Genomic DNA, 21,513 nt, shown 5'->3' on the forward strand with positions numbered 1-21,513 from the left:
AGAAAAGTGGACACAGGCAGAGTAAACTGAAAAGCCACCAGCAAACTCAAGTCTTGAGTCCCTTCTTGGTGGTCTGCCTTCAGCAAGCTAAAAAGATTTTTAAGCAACAGATTTTTAAAAGCTCATTTGCTGCAGGGGTCTAGGACCTGGATTTTTATTATGAAATGGTAGAAAAGGACAGAAAAAATAAGCAGCCTCATTTTGTTGTTGTTGTTTGTTTGTTGAATAAGAGCCCCCAAACCACACAAAGGACTTGCAACTGCTGAGATAACTGTCCTGATTTCAGAGAGGACGGGTGTGGGTGGCACCTCCCGGCACGGAGGGGACGTTTGTATTGGCAGCCGAGGCAGAAAGCCTCCACACAACCTAGGGGAAAGGAAAAAGAAGTAAAGAAAGAAAAAAAACCCACCCACCCAGCAAATAAACAAAAGCATTCCTAATAAACTGGAAATGTCATACTACATCAGGGATCACAAGATCGAGCCCAGAAGGGTCCAAGTGGCAAGAACACGCTGTTAAAAACAGATGGGAAAAACAAGTCAGGAAAGGTCGAGACTGTTTCTGAACTTCTGTTCCTGACATGGCTTTTAGAGCTGGTATTGGTGTGGCTGGGGAGACAGTGAGGTGAAATACCGGCTGCCCACATCATCCCAGAAATCCCTGTGGAAACCTTAAAGCAGTAGGATGGAAGAAAGAGTTTCAAACTCAACTCCCTGATCAACCCCTTTGGTGATGCAGATTTTTCTAGCTTCCCAAGCCCAGGCTCACCACATGTTGGATTGGGTCAATAACACTGCTCATTTGTATATTGGCCTTTGTTTTCAGAGAACCACAGAATTACTGAGGCTGGAAAAGACCTCTGAGATCATCAAGTCCAGCCTGTGGAGTCCTGCTTGGGATGGGAGGTTGTTTCTCGTGGCACAATTGTGGATCAAAGGCAGAGGTTCAGGCTGAGTTTCTGGGATGCTCTGCAGGGTGGGGATGGCCACCTCAGCCTTTCTGTGCCCATTTCTCTGTGGGGATTGGACAAGATGACTTTTGAGAGTCTCTCTGACCTGATGCATTCTATGATTTTAAGATGGACTTGCAGAAGTGTCTCTGTTCAGTGGTGTAAAACCAGGTCCCCAGCAAGCAAAATGCAACAAGTGACACACTGTGTGAAGAGGCTTCCTGCTGACAACCCTCTAAATATTAAGAACTAGAAGAGAAGAAGAAAGGAAGACTAAAATAAAATGGGAAGATGAGAGTACCAAAACATGCTGCCTGCAGAGAGCTATGGAGAGGACATCTCTGAGTCTTCTGCCTCCAGGCACAGCCCATTGTCCCAAAGGCAAGTGGAGGAATAGAATAGAATAGAATAGAATAGAATAGAATAGAATAGAATAGAATAGAATAGAATAGATCCTGCTGACGAACTCCTAAGATACACCACGCCAGATGGTATCAGCTATTCCTTGAGACTGTCAGAGTCCTTCCAAAACAACAGCAGTTTGTTGTTCCTTTCTCTTCCTTCTTTTTTTTTTTTTTCTCCCCCTTTTTCTTTTTTTTAATGCAATGCCTTCCTCCACTTCTGAGCACATGAAGATAGAGTTGGAGCCAACACAGCTCTGGATACTAGGAGCCTTGTTTGGGGCCCACACTTTCCAGGAGCTCAGATGCATTCAAGTCAAAATCTATCATTTATAGAGAGAGGGTCTAGTCTGGAAGATGTCAAAAATTTTTGAGCTCCAAAGCCTGGAAGATCTCAAAAATATTTGTAAATATTGGGGTTTGGCTCCAGTGCCTTCCCATGTGGGAGAGGTGTGGGGGAACAATTTCCAAAGCTCAAACCAAACACCCTTCTGAAATGTAACAAGTTCAACTGATTACTCCCATTATTTTGCATTCCTTCATACTCTAGGTTCCAGGGGATGCCTAAATATCTAAGCACAAAGGCTGTCAGCACAGCTTTTCCAGCCCAGCAGGAAGTAGGAGATATCTCCTGGGAGAGACTATTTTTGGAGAGCTATCCAACTCCAAACTAAGCCTTCAAACTTTTTGTTGTTATTATTTGAATTAAGATGGCTGAATAAGAGCTGTGGCATTCCCACAGCAGATCAAATAGCTTCTCACACTGCCTGCTTCTCAGTGGTGGAAGGGAGGTCTTTGTATGGATACAGGATATGGCTGGAAAGGCTCAGCTAAAGTCTTGGAGGGGTTTTGAGGTCCCGAGCTGATATCTGGGCACTGTGACATCTGGATGTAGTTGTTTAAACCTAAAAAAATAGTTCTTAATTCTGCACAATTGATCCTGCATGAGGCGAAGAAGGATGGAGAAGACTATTTTTCCTTTTATCCAAACCATTCCAAGTGAAAAAACAAACATGTAAGCCGCCTAAACATGAGCCGGCAGTGTGCCCAGGTGGCCAAGAAGGCCAATGGCATCCTGGCCTGCATCAAGAATAGTGTGGCCAGCAGGAGCAGGGAAGTCATTGTGCCCCTGTACTCTGCATGGGTTAGGCCCCATCTTGAGTACTGTGTTAAGTTACCTGGGCTCCCCAGTTTAAGAAGCACATTAAGACACTTGAATGTGTCCAGAGACAAAGGCAACAAGGCTGGGGAGAGGCCTTGAGCACAAGCCCTATGAGGAGAGGCTGAGGGAGCTGGGGTTGCTTAGCCTGGAGAAGAGGAGGCTCAGGGGAGACCTTATTGCCGTCTACAACTACCTGAAGGGGGGTTGTAGCCAGGAGGGAGTTGGTCTCTTCTCCCAGGCAACCAGCACCAGAACAAGAGGACACAGTCTCAAGCTGCACCAGGGGAGGTTTAGGTTCAAGGTAAGGAGAACGTTCTTCACTGAGAGAGTAATTTGCCATTGGAATGTGCTACCCAGGGAGGTGGTGGAGTCACCATCCCTGGAGGTGTTCAACAGGGGATTGGACATGGCACTTGGTGCCATGGTTTAGTCATGAGGTGTTGGGTGACAGGTTGGACTTGATGATCTTTGAGGTCTCTTCCAACCTTGGTGATACTGTGATACTGTGATTCTGTATATGACAAAGAATTGGAGATGTATATGACATGGAGTTGGGGCTGTTCAGCCTGGAGAATAGAAAGCTCTGGGGAGACCTTATAGCAGCCTTCCAGTACCTGAAGGTGGCCTACAAGAAAGCTGGAATGGGACTTTTTAAAAGGGTTCATAGTGATAGGATGAGAAGGAATGAAGCTTGAGGAGGGCAGATATGAAGTACATATCAGATAGAAATTCTTTACAGTAAGGGTGGTGAGACACTGAAACATGTTGTCCAGTGAAGTCATGGGTGCTTCCTCCCTGGAGGTGTTCCAGCCAACTTGGATGAGGCCTGGAGCAATCTGGTCTGGTAGAGAGTATCCCTGACTATGGCCGGGGGATTGGAATAGGTGATCTTTCAGGTCCCTCCCAGCCAACCCAAACCATTCTGTGAATCAATGAGTTGCATTACAACAGCTTTGCACATCATCCAATGCACCTGTAGTATCAGCAGCCAAGAGCAGGACACCCCAGAGCTCCACTGCTGAACAACTGGGTTACACTAAATTAATTGCATCATCAAGGCTTGTTTTTATTTCTTTTACAAGTTCCATTTGATTGATTGAAAAAACATTTAATAGCCATCCCTCATTTTACTCCTTCAGATTAAAAAGTCATAACAGAAACACTGGGGAGCATGCAATAAAAACAAAACTCCCCAACCTACACACCCCCCATAGCTGAATTTAATATCTATTAGAATCCTTAGTCACAATGGAAACATATTTAGAACCACAAACCACCACTAAATTATCTTAACAGCCTCTAGCTGTTGTGCTGATGGCCAAAACAGCATAGTAAATTACTGCCTCACCATACAAAATCATATGCAGCGCTATTAGACCGTCATTTAATTCCAGCCTCTCAAAACTGGGCAAGATTTACTCTTATTACCCAACTGAGTTCTCCTGCCAGCACACACATGTGCACTGCCATGGGGTGGCTCCCAAATCTGTAACAACTGGTGGATTTACTCAATGTGGCACAAACCCACATGGAACAGAGTGCCAGCGACAAGTGCTCACCTTTTCTCCCTCCTTTTGCATGTCTGATTGGCTTTCCACTCCTTGAATCTTCCTGTCTGGCAGCTTAAATGAACTTCTAAACAGGCTGAATTCACTTCTAACCTCACAGAATCACAGAATCAACCAGGTTGGAAAAGACCTCAGAGATCATCAAGTCCAACCTATTACCTAATACCTAACTCCTGCGGACAACTAAACCATGGCTTCAAGTGCCACATCTAATCCTATTTTGAACACCTCCAGGGACAGTGACTCTACCACTTCCCTGGGCAGCACATCCCAATGGCCAATTACTCTTTCTGCGAAGAACTTTCTCCTCACCTCCAGCCTAAACTTCCCCTGGCGCAGCTTGAGACAGTATCCTCTTGTTCTGGTGCTGGTTGTCTGGGAGAAGAGACCAAACCCCACCTGTCTACAATCTCCTTTCAGGTAGCTGTAGAGAGCAATAAGGTCTCCCCTGAGCCTCCTCTTTTCTAGGCTAAGCAACCCCATCTGATGGACTTCAAGGCAAGGCACATGCCAGGTGAACTTGGCTTAGAAAACTTGGACTTGCTGGGACAGAGCACACTGGGATGCAGGTTAGAAATTGGTATGATGAAGACAGGGTAGGAGGATGTTGGTGTCTGGTTCTCAGCTCTGTCAATGGACTCAGGCATTGGAATGAGATGCCCAAGGAGGTGGTAGAGTTGCCAACCCTGGATGTGTTTAAAGGTCGTTTGGATGTGGTGCTTGGGGATACAGTTTAGGGGTGAACTTTGCAGAGTAGGGTTATAGCTTGGACTTGGTGATCCTGAGGGTCTTTTCCAACCTGGATGTCTCTGTGATTCTGTGACTTGTTGCAAACCTCAAAAGATTCACTTAATCGATGTACACTTTAAATTCCTATTTATAAAGCAGGCAATGGGAAGACTTCAGTATCCAGCAAGGAACTTGGCAGCACAATGATGATTTTTCCTTTGGAAAGCCATTGGGTGTCCAGCCTCCTGCACCAATATTCTGCTTTATTGGGATGTGCAAGGTTAAAGCCATTGCTGTTTGCAACCCACCTTGGCACTATGATGCTAAGACCCTGCAATATTCTGGGTAGATGGATGAGTATTAGTGAGAGTTGAAAGTGCAAGGTCTACAGAGTCATGGAATGGTGGAGTTTATCTGGTTCAACATCCCTACAATGCTGGGTCACCAAGCACAGGCTGCCAGGGATTATACTCAGGTGGGTTTTGAAAGTCTTCAGAGGAGACTCCACTACTTCTCTGGGCAGCCTATTCCAGGGCTGTGTCACTCTCACAGGAAAGAAATTTTCCCTTACATTTTGGTGGAATCTTTTGTGCCCATTGCCCTTTGTCCTATCATTGGGCACCAATGAAAAGAGACAGGCCCAAACATATTTACACCTGCCCTTTGCATACCAGACCAAACCTCGGGTGACAGCAAATGCACCCAAGCCCAGCTCACACCACTGGTCTTTGGATACAAAAAGACAAGGGTGGGAAAATGGGAGAAGCAGACATGGCAATATCCAGGAATAGACACCAACCAGGAATGGATGTCTGAGGTAGAAGCTGGAGAGCATTGCAGCTGCATCTCTGTTCATGCTGGTTTTCTAGGAAACAGCTACTCCATTGTTGGTCTCTTTCCTTTTTTAAAAATAAAATTAGTCAAAACTCTCCCATACTTTGAAGGAAATGAATCCAAGGTTTTGACCAGGCCCTTCCATACTGAAAAAATTGCCTAAATTACAACTGATTCAGCAGTAATGCACGCAGGAGAGATGAGCATGTAAACCCCAAACATGTCATTCTGGCTTCTCACCTTCCTCCACAACTCCAGCTACTTTTGGTTAGTGGGAGGCTTCAGGTACAAAGGGATGCAAAGAATAGGCTTCAAAAACCCTTTTTCCTAATTATAAATGCAAATCCTGAAGTTTCTCATCCACAAGTGGTACTCAACAGCTCGATCCTATCTGAAGTTACAAGCGTGTCAGAGAGCAGGTCCACACTTCTCTCCACCTAGACTTAATGGCAGCATTCACAGCATCAAGTGGTCATGGCAGGCTCTTCCAAGAAACAGGGTGGACAGAGAAACATCACAAAGAGAATATTTTATCAAATGCCCCAAACACTTGTACAAAACCCCCTCATAAACATCCTACATATAGCACAGGACTGAATTTACTTCACACCCCATTTTCAGTTCCAACCCAGGCCAATGATTGGAGTCCAGTTTCCATCTGCCCCAAGTGTTCATTATCAGCCCTACTGTGAACATCAAACACAAACTACTGAGCCCAGAGTATTTTGTGGAGCACAGTCCATGGCATCAAGTTGCAAAACATCCTGTCTTCTGCTGCACGTGAAGTGCCTCTAGTATGAGCAAAACCCTGCAGACAATCTTGTTCTCCAGGCATGACTCCGTCTTCAAACCTTGCTCCTTGGTACACCTCCTGTGACAGCACATGATACATCAGCCCATCTGCATGCCAGCTGGCTGTACTGATTTGATGCTAAAAAGAGCATATTGACTTCCCCCCTCCTCTCTCCCCCCACAGTTGAAGCCTCAGCCAACCTGTTTTGCAAGTGCTGGAGACAATGGTCTGATCTTTTCAGGCCCCCCCTCAGGCTGACTTTGAGTGCAGAGCAGCAGATCCAAATACAGCTCTGTCAGTATGGTGCTGCATCTAGGTAGTGTCAGACCAAAGCACACCCTGCTGCAGGTGAAAACTCTGAAAAGACAGGTGGTGGGACCCTTATGACTGGGAAAGACCTATCCAACTGTTTGACTGGATTAAACCTCATAACTCCAATTTTGTTCTTTTTTCAGAGTCACCTTCTTGGTATGAACTTCTACCATGGCAGATATTCACATTACTTATGCCTGGTCTCCTTTAAAAGGAGCAAATTCAGACTCAGTGGGATGAGGCACGTTTCTCTCCCATCACACATCTAAACCAGAGGCAGAACTTACTGAAGGATGCAGAGACAAAAAGATCTTGCGAGTCTTCATGTCTGTGACTGGCTCTCCTTCTACGTTTGATGTTCAGGGATCAGAAACATCTGATCACCTCTCCTAAGTGCAAACCTCACCCCTCCACAAGCGGGTTCAAGCAACAGAGTGGGACACTCTCTGTACTTTGGTGATTGAGAGCAGTCATGAGGAGAGATGTGCTGGTGGATGAAAACCAGTATCAGCAGCAAAGGGCACTTGCAGCCCAGAAAGGAAATTGTGGTCTGGGCTGCATCCAAAGCTGCATGGGCGGCAGGTCAAGGGACAAAGTTTACTCCTCTCCTCTGCTCTGGTAAGACCTCAACTGCAGTCCATCTCTGGAGTCTTCAGCCCAAGAAGGATGTAAACCTGTTTGAAAGAGTCCAGAGGAGTCTATAAAGATGATTGGAGGCTGGATAAACTGCAATGAGGATGGGCTGAGAGACTTGGGGTTGTTCAGCCTGGAGAAGGCTCCAGGAACATCTTTTAGCAGCCTTCCAGTACATAATGGGGGTTACAGGAATGATTGGAAGGGACTCTTTATCAGAGACCACAGTGACAGGACAAGAGGTGATGGGTTTAAACTGAAAGAAGGTAGTTTTAGGTTAGACTTAAGAAAGAAATTCTTCACTGAGAAGAGGGTGAAGCACTGGCACAAGTTGCCTGGAATAGTTGTGGATACTCCACCCATGTTCAACACCATATTGGATGGGGCACCCTGGTCTAGTGGAAGGTGTCCCTACCCATGGCAAAGGGGCTGGAACTAAATGATCTTTAACCTTCCAACCCAAACCATTCTCTGATTTCATGATGTGCCAAACGCTTTGTGTTATCTCATGAGACAAGGACCTTGGTGTGCTCCAGTAAGAAGATCTACAAGCCAAGCTACAAAGCTGACCCCCCTGTTCATTGATCTTCAGGCTTTTTTCAGGGTACTTTTTGATTCACTTTCTTTGGAAGGTGGCTGTCCTTCAGTATTTCAGAAGACTGTTGGGTAAAGCTTTCCCAGGCTCCTAATCACTCTCATCACCCTTCTCCAAAGCCTCTGGTGTCAGGGGTCCACCCACACATACATTGCTGCAGGATAAAGTCCTGACTGCTGGCAGGAAAATCCCCATCCTGCCTCACTCCACACACACAGAGGGCTCAGAGAGGGACCTGTACAGTCAGGGATGGGTTCAAAACTCAATCAACGATTTTAAGCCTCAAACAGGGATCAGCCTGCATCATTTCTCAGCATCTCTTCTGCTCAGCACAGACAGAAGGCTCCCACGCACTCCTTGGCATTCCCTACATCACATCTCTTCTGCTTTTCTTCCTTTTTTCTTCAATTTATTGTATTTATTTCCCTCCCTTGAAAATTTTATGCCTGCATCAGTCATAGACTGCTCACTATCTGCAGGGCTGCCGCCACGGATAATATAAGGCCAGGCTGAGGTAGCAGTGGGGCTCACCCAGCTCTACTCCCCTTTCTCTTGCCACCCCAGCCCTCTGCCCTGACCCCCAAAACAATGAGTCCTTCTATTCCCCCTGGAAACTCTGGTCTGATGTTACTTGTGGTGGACAGGGGGTGAGGGAGGCAGGGAAGGCAAGGGGGAGGGAGAACACAAGCCTCAAGTCATCCATTCTTCCTGTGTCAAAGCAAAGGAGCTTCCTATCTGAAGGGAATTATTGAGGAACAATACAGACACCCAGAAAGAAAGGAGCTGTGTGTGGTGTGAGTGGCATGGAAGAAGAGTGGCTATTTTCTGCTAACAATAAGATCATTGAGTCCAACTGTTGACCTAACACCACCATTGTCATTAAACCATGTCCCTAACTGCCACATCTACATGGGTTTTGAACACCTCCAGGGAAGGTGACTCCACCGCCTTCCTGGGCAGCCCTTCCAATGCCTGACCACTCTTCCAGTAAATATTCAATCTAAACCTTGCCTGACAATTTGAGGCCATTTCCTCTCATTCTATCACTTCATACTAGGGAGAAGAAACCAACCCTCAGCTTTAAGGCAACTAAGGAGTACTGAAACCCTGAGCTCAATCACACAGCCCATCTTCCTTTATCCATAGGGCACTGTTTCAAGCCAAGAATCATAGAATGGTTTGGCTTGGAAGAGACCTTAAAAATTATCTCGTTCCAACCCCACTGCCACGGGCAGGAGCATCTTCCACTAGAAGGTAGAGCATTCAGGAAGCAGTCAAACCTCACACATTTCTCCTACAAACAAACAACAAGCATTGGTGAGGCACTGAAATAGGATGCCCAGCAAGGTGGTTGAGGCACCATCCTTGGAGGTGTTCAGAAGACACTTCAGACCATGGTTTAATTGCCATGGTGGTGTTGGGTTGACAGTTGGACTTGATGATCCTAGAGGTCTTTTTCAATGAAACCAAGTCTATGATTCTATCAAAATTCCCCAAAGATGCTTAAATAAGTATGTGGATAGATATCTGCAGAACAGATCAGTAGCAGTGACTAATAACCCCATTTGCCATGATTGCTGACAACACTATGAGAGAATAAAATGCAGACAAACACAAGTACCACCCAGTTCAATAGCAGCACAGAGTGCGAGACCTACAATGAACGTGTGACACAACTCTGTGAAGCAGAACATCTAGCAAACACCTCAAAGTCACCAGAAAAGAGGAGGGAAAGGAAGGCTTACAAATTGGTTTTGGAAACAAGACATGATCACTGTTGGAGTACTACATTAAGGGGCAAGGAGTTTGTTTAGCAGTCATAGAATCATGGAATTGTTTCAGTTGGAAAAGACTCTAAGATCATCAAGTCCAGCTGTTAACCTAACACCACCATGGCCATTAAAGCATGTCCCAAATTGTCACACCCACAGGTTTCTTGAACACCTCCAGGAATGATGACTCCACCACCTTCCTGGGCAACCTATTCCAATGCCCATTCCAGTTCCAAGTCAACTTGCATCCTTTGGCAGCCACATACAAGTTCATGGGGACATTCAGAAGGTCAGTGAGGAACCTCAATGGGTGGGGGAGCAGCTGTCATCATCAGCAAAATGTAATTGCTGAAGATCTACAGAATTCCAAAGAACACAAATCTTTGACTCAAAATGTTATTTCCATCTTACCATATGGATGCAGGAGCTGGAAGTCCCCCAAAGAGATGTCTAAATGCCTTCCAAAGCAAACGCCTTTGGAAAATAGGAGGTTGAAACGGAATAAGATCATAACAAGTACTGAGATGCCATGAGGACAGCACCTTAGATCAAAGAGACCTGGTGGAAATAATTTGGATGTCTCCCCCAAACCCCAAACCAAACAACCAGAAGCTATTTCTGTCAACAGATTTACAGGAAAAAGAGAGACTGGGCAAACAGGATTTAAAAATTCAGAGGCCATCTGAAGAAGAATCCAGAGGAGGCAGACATGGAAAAGCTTTCCAAGCAATGGAAAGGAAGGAGCAATCTAAATGCTTAATACCAAAATGTCTAAAAGCTGTTCTCAATTGGTCCTGCCTCAAAGCCAGATTTAAACTATAACTAAAAATGTCCTAGCTGTGATCCAAGAGTGAGGCTCCTACCTTGAACACGCATCATATTGGGGTGAGAATATTCACATTTGAAATGAGAAGTTCATTTCTAGGTATTGGTGTAAGGCAGACAACCAGACTGATGCAAGATTTCCTAACCTTCTCCAGGAAAGCTGTGCAAGAGCTCAGAAAAAAACACACAAGAGGAACTGAATCTGAAAACACAAATCCAGAGATGAAATCCCACCCCACCCCTCCAGGTTGCTGGCATCAAATTATTCCCAATTCATGGGAGAAACAGGCACTGCTGGCTGTCTTATGCAGCAAGAAACATATGCTCCCAGCACTCCTATTTTCCTCCTGTCCTTTAAAGGCACAACTTGCAGGCTAAGACAAATACAAGCTTTTATTTTTGAGCAAAGCTGACTGTTTTATTTATTTGTCTGCTTTTACATTTAAACACAGCACTCACTTAAGTTGCTGTATGGCTAGATGTGATTGATGACATAAGTACTGCAGGTCTGTGTGGTGACCTTGAGGAATTCCTCTCTGTACGTCTGAAAGCCAGGTTGTTGCAGACACATCTTTGGTGCAAGCATCTTTGCCAAGAGGTGTGCATGCAGCCTTGAGATCTCAAGTCTGTCCTCTGTGATTTCACATGCTGAACATTTGCCTTTTCTCTTGCTAATCATACAAAGAAAGAAAAGAGATGCTCCACACCGTCTGCATCTATGCAGCCTCCAGCGTTCACTGGCAGTTTGCTGCTGGTTTAATCTGTGATAACCGAAAAGCTGGTTTCACTTAAATCATAGAATCATGGGGTTGGAAGGGACTTTTAAAGGTCATCTAGTCCAACCCCCTTGCAGTGACCAGGGACATCTTAAACCACATCAGATTGCTCAGAGACCCATCAAACCTGACCCTGAATGTTTCAGGAATGGGGTTTTTATCACCTCTCTGGGCAACCTAGGACAAAGTTTCATCACTGGAATTTTTTTTTTTTTCTCCTATCTATTCTGAATCTCCCTCTTTTAGTTTCAAACCATCACCCCTTGTCCTGTCACAACAGGCCCTGCTGAAAAGATCATCCCCAGCTTTCTTATGGGCCCCTTTAAGCATTAAGAGGCTGCAGTAAGGTCTTTCCAGACCCTTCTTCAGGCTGAACAACCTCAACTCTCTCTCTCTCTCTCTCTCTCAAAGTAGAAGTGCTCCAGCCCTCTAATGATTTTTTTGTTGCCATCCTCTGGACCTGCTCCAACAGCTTAATTTCTTGGCAGCAAGGTTCCAGGTGCTGATCCAGTTTCTCCAGGTTCAGTCTGAAAGAGCAAACCCACTTCAGTTTCAGAAAGATGTTGAGTTGCTCGAATGTGTACAGAGAAGGGCAACAAAGCTGGTGAGGGGTTTGGAGCACAGCCCTATGAGGAGAGGCTGAGAGAGCTGGGGTTGTTTAGCCTGGAGAAGAGGAGGCTCAGGGGAGACCTTATTGCTCTCTACAATTTCCTGAAAGGAGGTTGAAGCCAGGTGGGGGTTGGTCTCTTCTCCTATGTAACCTGTGACAGAACATGAGAATAGTCTCAAGCTGTGCCAGGGGACATTTAGGCTGGATGTTAGGAAGAAATTCTTCCCAGAAAGAGAGATCGGCCATTGGAATGTGCTGCCCAGGGAGGTGGTGGAGTCACCGTCCCTGGAAGTGTTTATACTAAGCCTGGATGAGGCATTTAGCACCATGGTTTAGTTGATTAGATGGTGTCGGGTGATAGGTTGGACTTCAGGATCTTGGAGGTCTTTTCCAACCTGGTTAATTCTGTGATTCTCTCCTTCTGTGAGAGTCAGACCTGGACTACTTCACACCAGCATTTCCAGGCCAGCAGCTCTGACAGCTTTTGCCTAAAATCATCCAGCTATAGCAGGATATTAACATAGTGCTGTGCAAGAGTGCAAACAAGTAATTTCTAGCACCAGTGACTTCTCAGATGGATTAACAGACTGGAAAAGGCAAATAAAAACCCAATCCAGCCTTTCCTCACTCTGCTCCCTTTGTGCTCACAGTGCTCCATGCTGGAAAAGAACCAGAGGTAATGCACAGAGATCATCTGATATGCAAAGAAGAATGAGGAGTTAAATTTCTCAAGCTATTTTCATTATTTGAACAGAATTACAGGAGCCACAACTAGACTGTGGAGACACCAAGTGAAACTTTGGATGGCAAATCTGCACCAAATTTATTCATCTGCACGAGGACCTCTACTGTAGCTGCTGCTCAGTGACCAATAGAAGAGATCTAGGATGTTTCAAGGAGGCTTTTTGGATGCTCAGCTCTTCAGAACCAGATGTTGGCATGGGCCAGGCTCTCCAGCACCTTGGTGGCAGGGCCAGTCTTCCCACTTGCAGCTCCAGGTGAGGAAATCACAACAGCCTGTATTTGCATGAAACCTCTCGACCAAATATATGCCAAGGTGTGCCACAACTAAAATCCCATAAAATCACCCAGCCACAGGATGGGGTGGAATAGTAAGCATTTGCATATTGTCATCCTGGGCTTAACACCTTTGCATAAATTCTTGGTCTATCCCTATGGAGAAGGGCTGAGAGGTAAAGGAGAGGCCATGCAGAATGGCAGCGACAGCAGTTCACAAACCTCTTTCAGCTCTATTGCTGCTCTCTGTGCACCTTGCAGTAAATCAAGGCTGCCTCTCCATTTCTCCTGCCTCTTGAGATGGAGATAAATACACTTGTCACCACTGCTAGGTGCTGTAAGATTCATTTAAGCTTTACAATGGAGACTTTAAAGACTTGACAGGAGTACTGAAAGGAAGAGCAGTTTATATCAAAATCAAAAGCAGTTATCTCCAAATCATTTGGATCATAGAATTGCCAGGTTGGAAAAGATCTTAAGGTGACCAAGTCTTACCACAACCCAACATCTCCCTGTGCACAACTGGTACACCATGTCCCTAAGCATCTCATCCAAAAGTCTTTTAAACACCTCCAGGGATGGTGACTCGACCACTTCTCTGGGCAGCCTGTTCCAGTGCCTGATGACCCTTTTGGTGAAGAAATTTTTCCTGATATCCAATCTAAACCTCCCCCGGTGCAATTTGAGTCCATTTAATCTCATGATATTGTATATCAAATCCTCATCTCATCTTGGTGGTGATTTTGAGCCTTGATGACCTTGATAACTCTCCCTGGAGGTGTTCAAGAACAGGTTTAATGAGGCCTTGAGCAACCTGGTCTAGTAGAAGGTGTCCCTTTTCATGGCAGAGGAGTTGGAATTAGATGATCTTTAAAGTCCCTTACAACTCAAAATATTCTGTGATTCTATAATCTAAATCCCTGCTAGAAGTACTATGTAGTTCTGAGGACCAGGTGCAACCTCTTCCCATGGCTTCACACATCCCCAGCAGCCTGTGAGCATCTCAGAACTCCCTGGCTCAGGTAGAAGTGATCAAGCTGAGTTCCCAGCTGTGGGAATGACCCTGAACACAAGTGCAGCCAAACCACTGACTTTCTGCATGCCTTGGTTACCTCATCTGACCAGAACTTTCAGGGCAGATGTAGTCTTACCACACATCCAGAATATCAAGCCCCAATTCCAGTCACCTCAGCTGCTACTGCAATCCACATAAATAATATTTTCTCTGCCTTTGAGTCACTACTATAAATTTTGTGCTTTGGTCTGGTAAACACTATTACATCACCTCTTGCATCTCACACTTGCTTAAAAAAAGAGAGGAAAAAAATGGCTTTCAGTATCACTTCTGCTCTCTTCCAAAGATAAATGAAATCAGCTTCCTGTTACACTTTCCTTAAGTATTGTTTGTCTCTCTTAAGTTCAACCTGTGCTTTGCCACCATCAATCCCTGACACCTGCTGTGGGCTTTTCCAGGACCATCAGCCAGCTCTGAAGTCATGACAGACAGCTGAAGATTTACTCAAGCTTCTCAGCAAAGCCGAAGCAGCAGGGAAATACTTTGGTTTCACTCGCCACACAACATGTGCCCTCCTTACCTCTACGTGCACGTCCACCTCAAACGATGCAATGACTCAGGAGACAAGTGGGTTAGCCCTGACCAAACCAGTTTGAGTTTCAGTAGCTGAAGAGCTACCCTAGCACAGCACTTTCTCCAGGTTGCTCCTGTTGGTAGCCAGCAAAACAAGGACTATCTGCCTGCACAGAGCTGGGCTTAAAGCAGCCACATTGCTTCCATGCTGCATTATGCCACAGAGGTACCAGAAATGCTGGGTTGGAGGCACATCAGGAGGTCATCCAACCTTGCACTTGAGGTGTGATTAGATCAGGTCAGCTGGGATTTTCTGTAGGCAAATCTTGAAAATCTCCAAAGAGTGAGACTCTGGGAGAACCTATTCCCCTACAACACAATCCTCTTACTGGAGGAGCTTTCCTAAAGACCTAACCTGAATCTCCAAAGCTGGTCTGTGGTTGCCCCTTTCTTTGTCACCTGCTACAACCAAGAAAATTTTAGCTCCATCAACTCCACAACCATCCCTCAAATAGCTGCAAGTTACTAGATCAAGAGCATGATGACAACGCACCACCATCTGATCAGTGGGCAAAGGAATGCAACCCCACACTCAAAAAAATTACCCCAAGAGAAAGCTGCAGGGAAAAGGTTGAGTGTTTTGACTCACCAGTACTGATGCAGCAGAGAAACAAGTTACAGAGCATGACCTTTGTGCAGCATTGCACAAGAGAGGTGGTGCTGCAGGAGTGCTCATGGGCACTGCCTTTGCAAGCAAAATGCACCCCTTGACCTGCAAAACCTTCTCTGGTGGAGCAAGTGTTCATCCCTCCTCTGAATCATGAGGCAGATGACAACAGCTAAGATGTCTGATGGACTTTTCAAATCAAGCCTGGAGATTACATGGGAGGAGCAGGGTGAAGCAAGGCAGCTTGACAGCTGGGATAAGATGCAAAGTCATGAAGTTCAGTGCTGTCAAAACTCTTGGCAAAGAACCTGCTTGCACTGGGTCAGAGGGCTTCCCTGAGTCTCATCAGCAGATTTGGCTGACATGATTTGTGCCCAAAAGCCTCAGAATTGTATAGATTCTGAGCCTAAATTCAGGCTCAAAAGCCATAAATTCACCTAAGCCAGCACTGGAAGGGACTTTGGGACAATTTGTCAAATTTATTCCACTGCTTCAAAAAGGATCAGGTCTCCTGAAGTTCAGTTTGGCCAACCTTCCACTGATGGAGACTCCGAGCCCATCTCAAACAGCTGTTCCACTGCTCCACTCCTCTGGCAATCAGAGGTTAGGAATTCTTTTCCTAACGCTTGTTTCCCTTGCTGCAGTTTGAGCTCAGCACTTCTTGGCCTCCGACCACTGGCCACAAAGAACAGTTTACTCCCTTCCCCTTCTCTGCTACCTTTGACATGCTCAAGGACTCTCATTTCTCCTCTCAGTCCTCTCATCCCTAGACTAAACAACTTCATTTCCTTCAGTATTCCCATGTTTTCTAGGTTTCTGCTCATTTTTGGTGCTGTTCCCTGGAGTTTCTGCAATCACTTCCTACGTTTGGTAGAGGTGAGCATCCTGAACTCCTGAACCAGCCATGGCACAGCTGGACACAGGAGTGACCCATTAAAATTCCTTAGAGGGGGGGAAAAAAGGAAATCACTTTGCTTAATACCCATTTCTTTGTGTTTTGCTGCAGGATTAAAGGGATGTCCCTTCTTCTCCCTGCTATGAAATTTCATCCCAATTAGCACCATGTCAAACTCCACCATAAGACTCCGGTGGTCCTACTTCAGTCCACATCCTACATCCTCATTTAATGAGGACACCCCTTATCAAGAGGGACATGAAGAAACCATTTCAGCAGCTAAAAGAAGCCCCTCTTCAGGGAGCCACCCCTAAGAATAGGGCTGCAATCTGTAAATCATCCTGTTATAACCCCTTAAGCTCTCTGCTCACCCCACCAGAGAAGAGCAGGCCTTCTGATGTCCTTGATTAAACTGCTTCTGCTTGATGTAGAAATAAGCACTGATGCAAAAAGCCACACTCTCCATCCACTTAAACTAGTAAGGGGGGGCGGGGAGAGGGGAGAGCACTGAAGTATTGTAAAACCAGTGTGAGATGAGAGGTTTCTGTTTTATTTGGAGTTGTAGATACACTTCTCAGGCAGACAGAAGAGACACTGACTCCACGGAACAGAAATGAAGAGGCAAAGCTCAATGATGTGACAAAGGGAAGCCAAGAGCTGCTCTGCAAGGACAGAGTTATTTTTGACGTTGTTTTTCTGCCAGAGAGCCCACCCCCAAATCCCATCGTGCCAGGCAGTGGAGAGACACAAAACACCACTCCAAACCCACGTCTAACTCAGGAGACAACAGACAGGCATGTCCAGCAGGAGAGCACCAGGAGACAGTGAGTCAGCGCAACATGCGCTGGTCTCGGCTCAGCAGTCACACAACCAAAGCCAAGAAGTTTGTTTAGGGATTAGGGATTTTTTTTAATGTCATTTTTTTTTCTTTTTTTCTCATGGATGTTTTAAGCAGCAGCCAAGAGGAGAATTAAAGGACAGCTCTGTGCTTTGTGTACAAGGAGACCCTTCCAGGGATGGAAGTCAGAAGGAGAGAAAGTGGGGACAGACTTTGCAGCAGGGCCTGTTCCAATAGTACAAGAGGTGATGGTTTTAAACTAAAAGAAGGGAGATTTAGACTACATAGAAGGGAGACATTTTTTACACTGAGAGTGGTGAGACACTGGCACAGGTTGCCCAGAGAGGTGATAGATGCCCCATTCTTGGAAACATTTCAAATCAGTTGGATGGGGCTCTGAGCAACCTGATCTGGTTGAAGATGCCCCTGCTGACTGCAGAAGGGTTTGGACATGACCTTGAAAAGTCCCTTCCCACCCAAATCACTCTGTGATTCTACGAAGGTACAAAAGTGTTTGTCTCAAAAAACCCCAATGAAACCCAAAAAACAACCAAGCAAGCAGATAATGGAGTTTGAAGCCCCTGGCAGGATGAAGGTAAAGGTGGGATCTTGGGTTCTCAGTTATTTTTGACCTTCAATTGTTTGGTTACCCTTTATTACAAGTAGCATCTATCTAGTAACTATTATCAGTAGCATCTACAGCACCTATAATGGTCAAAGTGCCTAGGGTCTACATGAACCCCTGTCCCCAGTTACAAGGCAGAAAATAAGCACAATTCATCTCAGCCTTGAAACAGTCATTGTTTGATCACTTGAATGGCCTCCAGTGGAAGAGTGATTCCCAAAGCACTGTCCAAAGAGGTCCTTTGCACAATATGCCCCAGTCTCATCTAAGTGCAGTCCTCTAGAGTGAAACTCAGCAGGTACAAATGCTGAGGCCTCTTCCCCAACCACTCTGGATGGATGTTAGAAAGAAAATTTTGCACCTTCCTCTCTTGGCAAGGATCTACTTGAAGAGTAAAACCTAAACAAAAGCAGGTTTAGAAAAGCAGAGCATTTCAAAGACAGCACCAGCAACACACCCATGTGCAGACATGTATATTGGAAATGCATTTGTCAAAGAAACAATAAATTCATCATCTTCTCTGTGTCAATACAGGCAGAGCAGGAACTTCAAACCCAATTAGCAGCATCCTGCATCCTGAGATTCCTCCTTTGAGGTCTCCAAGCAGAATATAAACTGAAGGTATAAGGAAAGGGGTGAAGCCTTCCCTTTGAGTGCCTAGAAAAGACAGTGTAACACAGTGCTGGCTGGAAACCTGCCTTCTGTGCAAGAAAAACAAATTCCCATCATAAGGATTTGGTGCAGATGAAGGTAGGTTTTAGGAGAGCAAACCCACCAGGCTTGATCACATCTACGTGCTCTGAACTGCTGTTGAAGAGAACAATTTAGACTGGATATTAGAAATAAATTCTTTACAGTAAGGGTGATAAGACACTGGAGCAGGTTGCCCAGGGAGGTTGTGGCTGTCCCCTGCCTGGAGGTGTTCAAGACAAGGTTGGATGAGGCCTTGAACAACCTGGTTTAGTAGAAGGCGTCCCTGCCTATGACACAGGGGTTGGAACTAGATGAGTTTTAAGGTCCCTTCCAACCCAAACCATTCTATGATTCTATGAACTTGCTCAACGCATCAACATCCTGAACGCACAAGGCGGTTGTATAAATATTATATTAATAGCAATGCATTAAAGAGCAAGGGGAAAGCCAAATGCACTCCAAGCTAAGGCCAATGTTTTCAAATCCAGCCACCGATGCAGGAAGCCAGCACAAGGGAAGGGAAGTCCCACTGACCACAGCGCCGGGACCGCTCCAGCGCAGAGATCCCCTCAAGTGACATCTGCCGAGCATCGCTTCCTGCCCCGCGCAGGCTGCGTGGGACAGCCGTGCTTCCTCTTGGTGCAGTGAGGATGTTTTGAAAAGATAGGTGGCTTGCAAAGCACTTTGGAACAGATCTGGATGAAGAACACTCTTACGCACATGGATAATGAGCGCTAACTGCTGGCGTGGCACACCCTCGCGTGGAGCATTTAATAGATTTATTCAACACTCCTTGGAATGCCGGAGCACAGGCTGGATATTCAGAAGGTGCTGCAAGTACCCTTTCACAGGGCAGATGCTGGGGGAGCTAATGAAGTTTGATGAGTTAAGGCCACTGGTGACTCAGGATCAGCAATTAGTTGATTTCTGCAGGAGGAAGGTGCTTTGCTCCATTAAGCTAAAAGCATCCTCCACAGTTCAGCGTGCACAAAGTCATTCCGTCCGTCTCCCACAAAGCCTGCCTACAGACATTAGGGGTTGATATTTCCTGTGTAAACACCCGGTTTTACCTTTGTCTTGGTACGTTTGGGGAGACAGGGAGGAAAAGAACAGAATTCCTACACAGCTCCATCCCACAGCCAACCTCACAGGGGATGAAGCACACAAGGAAAGGACTGCCAAGAACGACAGGACATGCAAAAGAATGTGGCACCATTGACGTCTGTGGGGTGCACCCCTTTTGGACAAGACTAATAACACCAGATCACAAATCAGATACCCCTCCAGCCCTGCCCCAGCCTGTGATATGGTACTACAGACACCCACCTCCCTCCCCAGGGTGGGCAGCAATGCTTCCACATCAATCAATAACAGGCACTGGGGAGACACCAGCTGCACTTGCTCTGCCTGCCGTTCCCAAAACACACGCGGGCGAAAGCAACGGAACTAAAGGACGATGTGGCTGGTGTGTGTCATGTGTACCCCCCCTCCTCCCCCAAGAAGGGAGAGCATCCAGCTGTCTCCCCTTGGCTGCATCCCAGCCAACTGAAGCCCGTCTGAGGTCGGTGACTGGAGTCAGGGAGTAGGACCCTGGCTTCATCCCGGGGAGCGATGTGCAGAGTCATAGGATGGCAGCTGCCCGAAGACGCGACTCCGAGCGCTAACATTTGTGGGCATGGCGAGACCCTCAGGCAGAGGACACAAGGAACAGTTATTTCTTTCAATGAGTGGGGAATGTGGCGGGGTGGCATTTGGACCCTCTTTTTTACAACTTCTTTGAAGTGTTTGATCTCAGCCGCTAACAACACTAAAGCTATCGAAGCGCTACTGGTGCTGTCTTCAAAGGGCTGGAACGTTCAATCATTGATAGGAGCCGCGTGTGGGGAGGGGGGAAAGTGACCGTTATGGGGGAGTTGGGCGGGGGGAGCCAAAATCACCTTTACTCTTTGGGACAAAGGTATTTCCAACCTCCCCGAAACCCCACGACTTCAAAGGAAGGGGTGTGAAAACGGCAGGTCCCGGGCGAGCCCGGCCACCACGGGGCGCATCAAGTACTACCCCGAACCCGAGTACCCGCTCCGGCCGTGCCCATCAGCAGCCCCGGAGCAAAGACGAGCTGGAGGGTGGGGGCTCGGAGATGCACCCACCCCCAATTCCCCGGGTGTCAGCGAGCCACGACCAACCCCTCCCGGGCGAGGGGCACGCCAAGCCCTTGGTAGCGGCAGGTGCACCAGAGGCGGGCGGTGGCTGCCGGAGGAAGGGTAAGGGTGGGGTGGGAGAGGGAATCCCGGCTTTCCCGGAGAGAAATCTCGGTAAAGATGAGCTGGGGTGGTCTGAGACTTACGTATCTCCGTAACTTCTTCTCTGGCGGTGACTTTCGGAGCCAACCCGAGCACACCACCTCCCCGCCGCTCATCGCGGCAGCCGGGCGCTGCCTCCCCGGCGCTCAGCGCCGGCAGCGCCGGCCCATGGAGGGCGGTGGGTGGGTGGATGAGTGGATGAATGGGTGGGTGGATAGATGGATGGAAGGATGGATGGATAGATTGGGGTGGGGGGTGGGGGGAGACGAGCGCCTCCCCCCGCCGCCACCGCCCGGCTGCGAGCGGGGAAGCAGGAAACTGGCTCCTTCCCCGGCTCACCACGCCTCCAGCCCGGCCCGGCCCGGCGCCCCGCCAGCTGCTTTAAAGATACAAACCCCGCGGGGCAGAGGGGCTGCTCGGTCTCCGAGAGGGGTTGCCTCTACCCCCGGCCCCTCATAAACTCAGACAGTGCCTATAGGGAAACTTCATCCAGATCGCAGCAGGTGACCCGCATCACGCTGCCTTCATCAAAAAGTACATCCCATCCCCCACCGCCACCAACCCCTGCACTGTAGGGTTCAATCCCCCAGGAGCCGTTTTCCCGATGGAGAAGGTCCTTCTCACCACAGAAAGAAGAGGCTGTCTTTGGCCCTGATACGCTCAGGGGCTTGTGTGTGAGATGAAGGTGCCATAGAAAAACAAAAGAGGTTGAGTAAGAAACAGACAAACACCAGAGATAGCAAAAACCCTTCTGGATGGATTGGAAAAAAAAAAAAAAAAAGAGAGAGAGAAAGAGAAAGAAAAAAAGAAAACAATTGAGGGAAATCAATAAAAACTTCATATTTTACTATCGATTTTTAAATAATGGAGCTGTGCCCACTGGAAGGGGATGTGACTGCCACTGGAGCCTCACACAGACAAGCTGGGTTTC

The 21,513-nt window shown here is 46.9% G+C and overlaps 1 protein-coding gene across 1 annotated transcript in view; it reads right to left on the reverse strand.

The window, feature by feature from the left end:
* Positions 1–20,825, reverse strand: part of GAB2 (GRB2 associated binding protein 2) — a 143,291-nt gene extending 122,466 nt beyond the window's left edge. The window contains exon 1 of the mRNA XM_068140026.1: positions 20,627–20,825. Coding sequence (XP_067996127.1) covers positions 20,627–20,698 — 72 coding nt within the window. The 5' untranslated portion in view covers positions 20,699–20,825. The remainder of the gene's footprint in view (positions 1–20,626) is intronic.
* Between the last annotated feature and the right edge of the window lie 688 nt (positions 20,826–21,513).

Source organism: Melanerpes formicivorus, unplaced genomic scaffold (genome assembly GCF_026170545.1).
Source record: "Melanerpes formicivorus ecotype bairdi unplaced genomic scaffold, bMelFor1.0.p_v2 SCAF_1, whole genome shotgun sequence".
NCBI classification, from domain to species: Eukaryota; Metazoa; Chordata; class Aves; order Piciformes; family Picidae; genus Melanerpes; species Melanerpes formicivorus.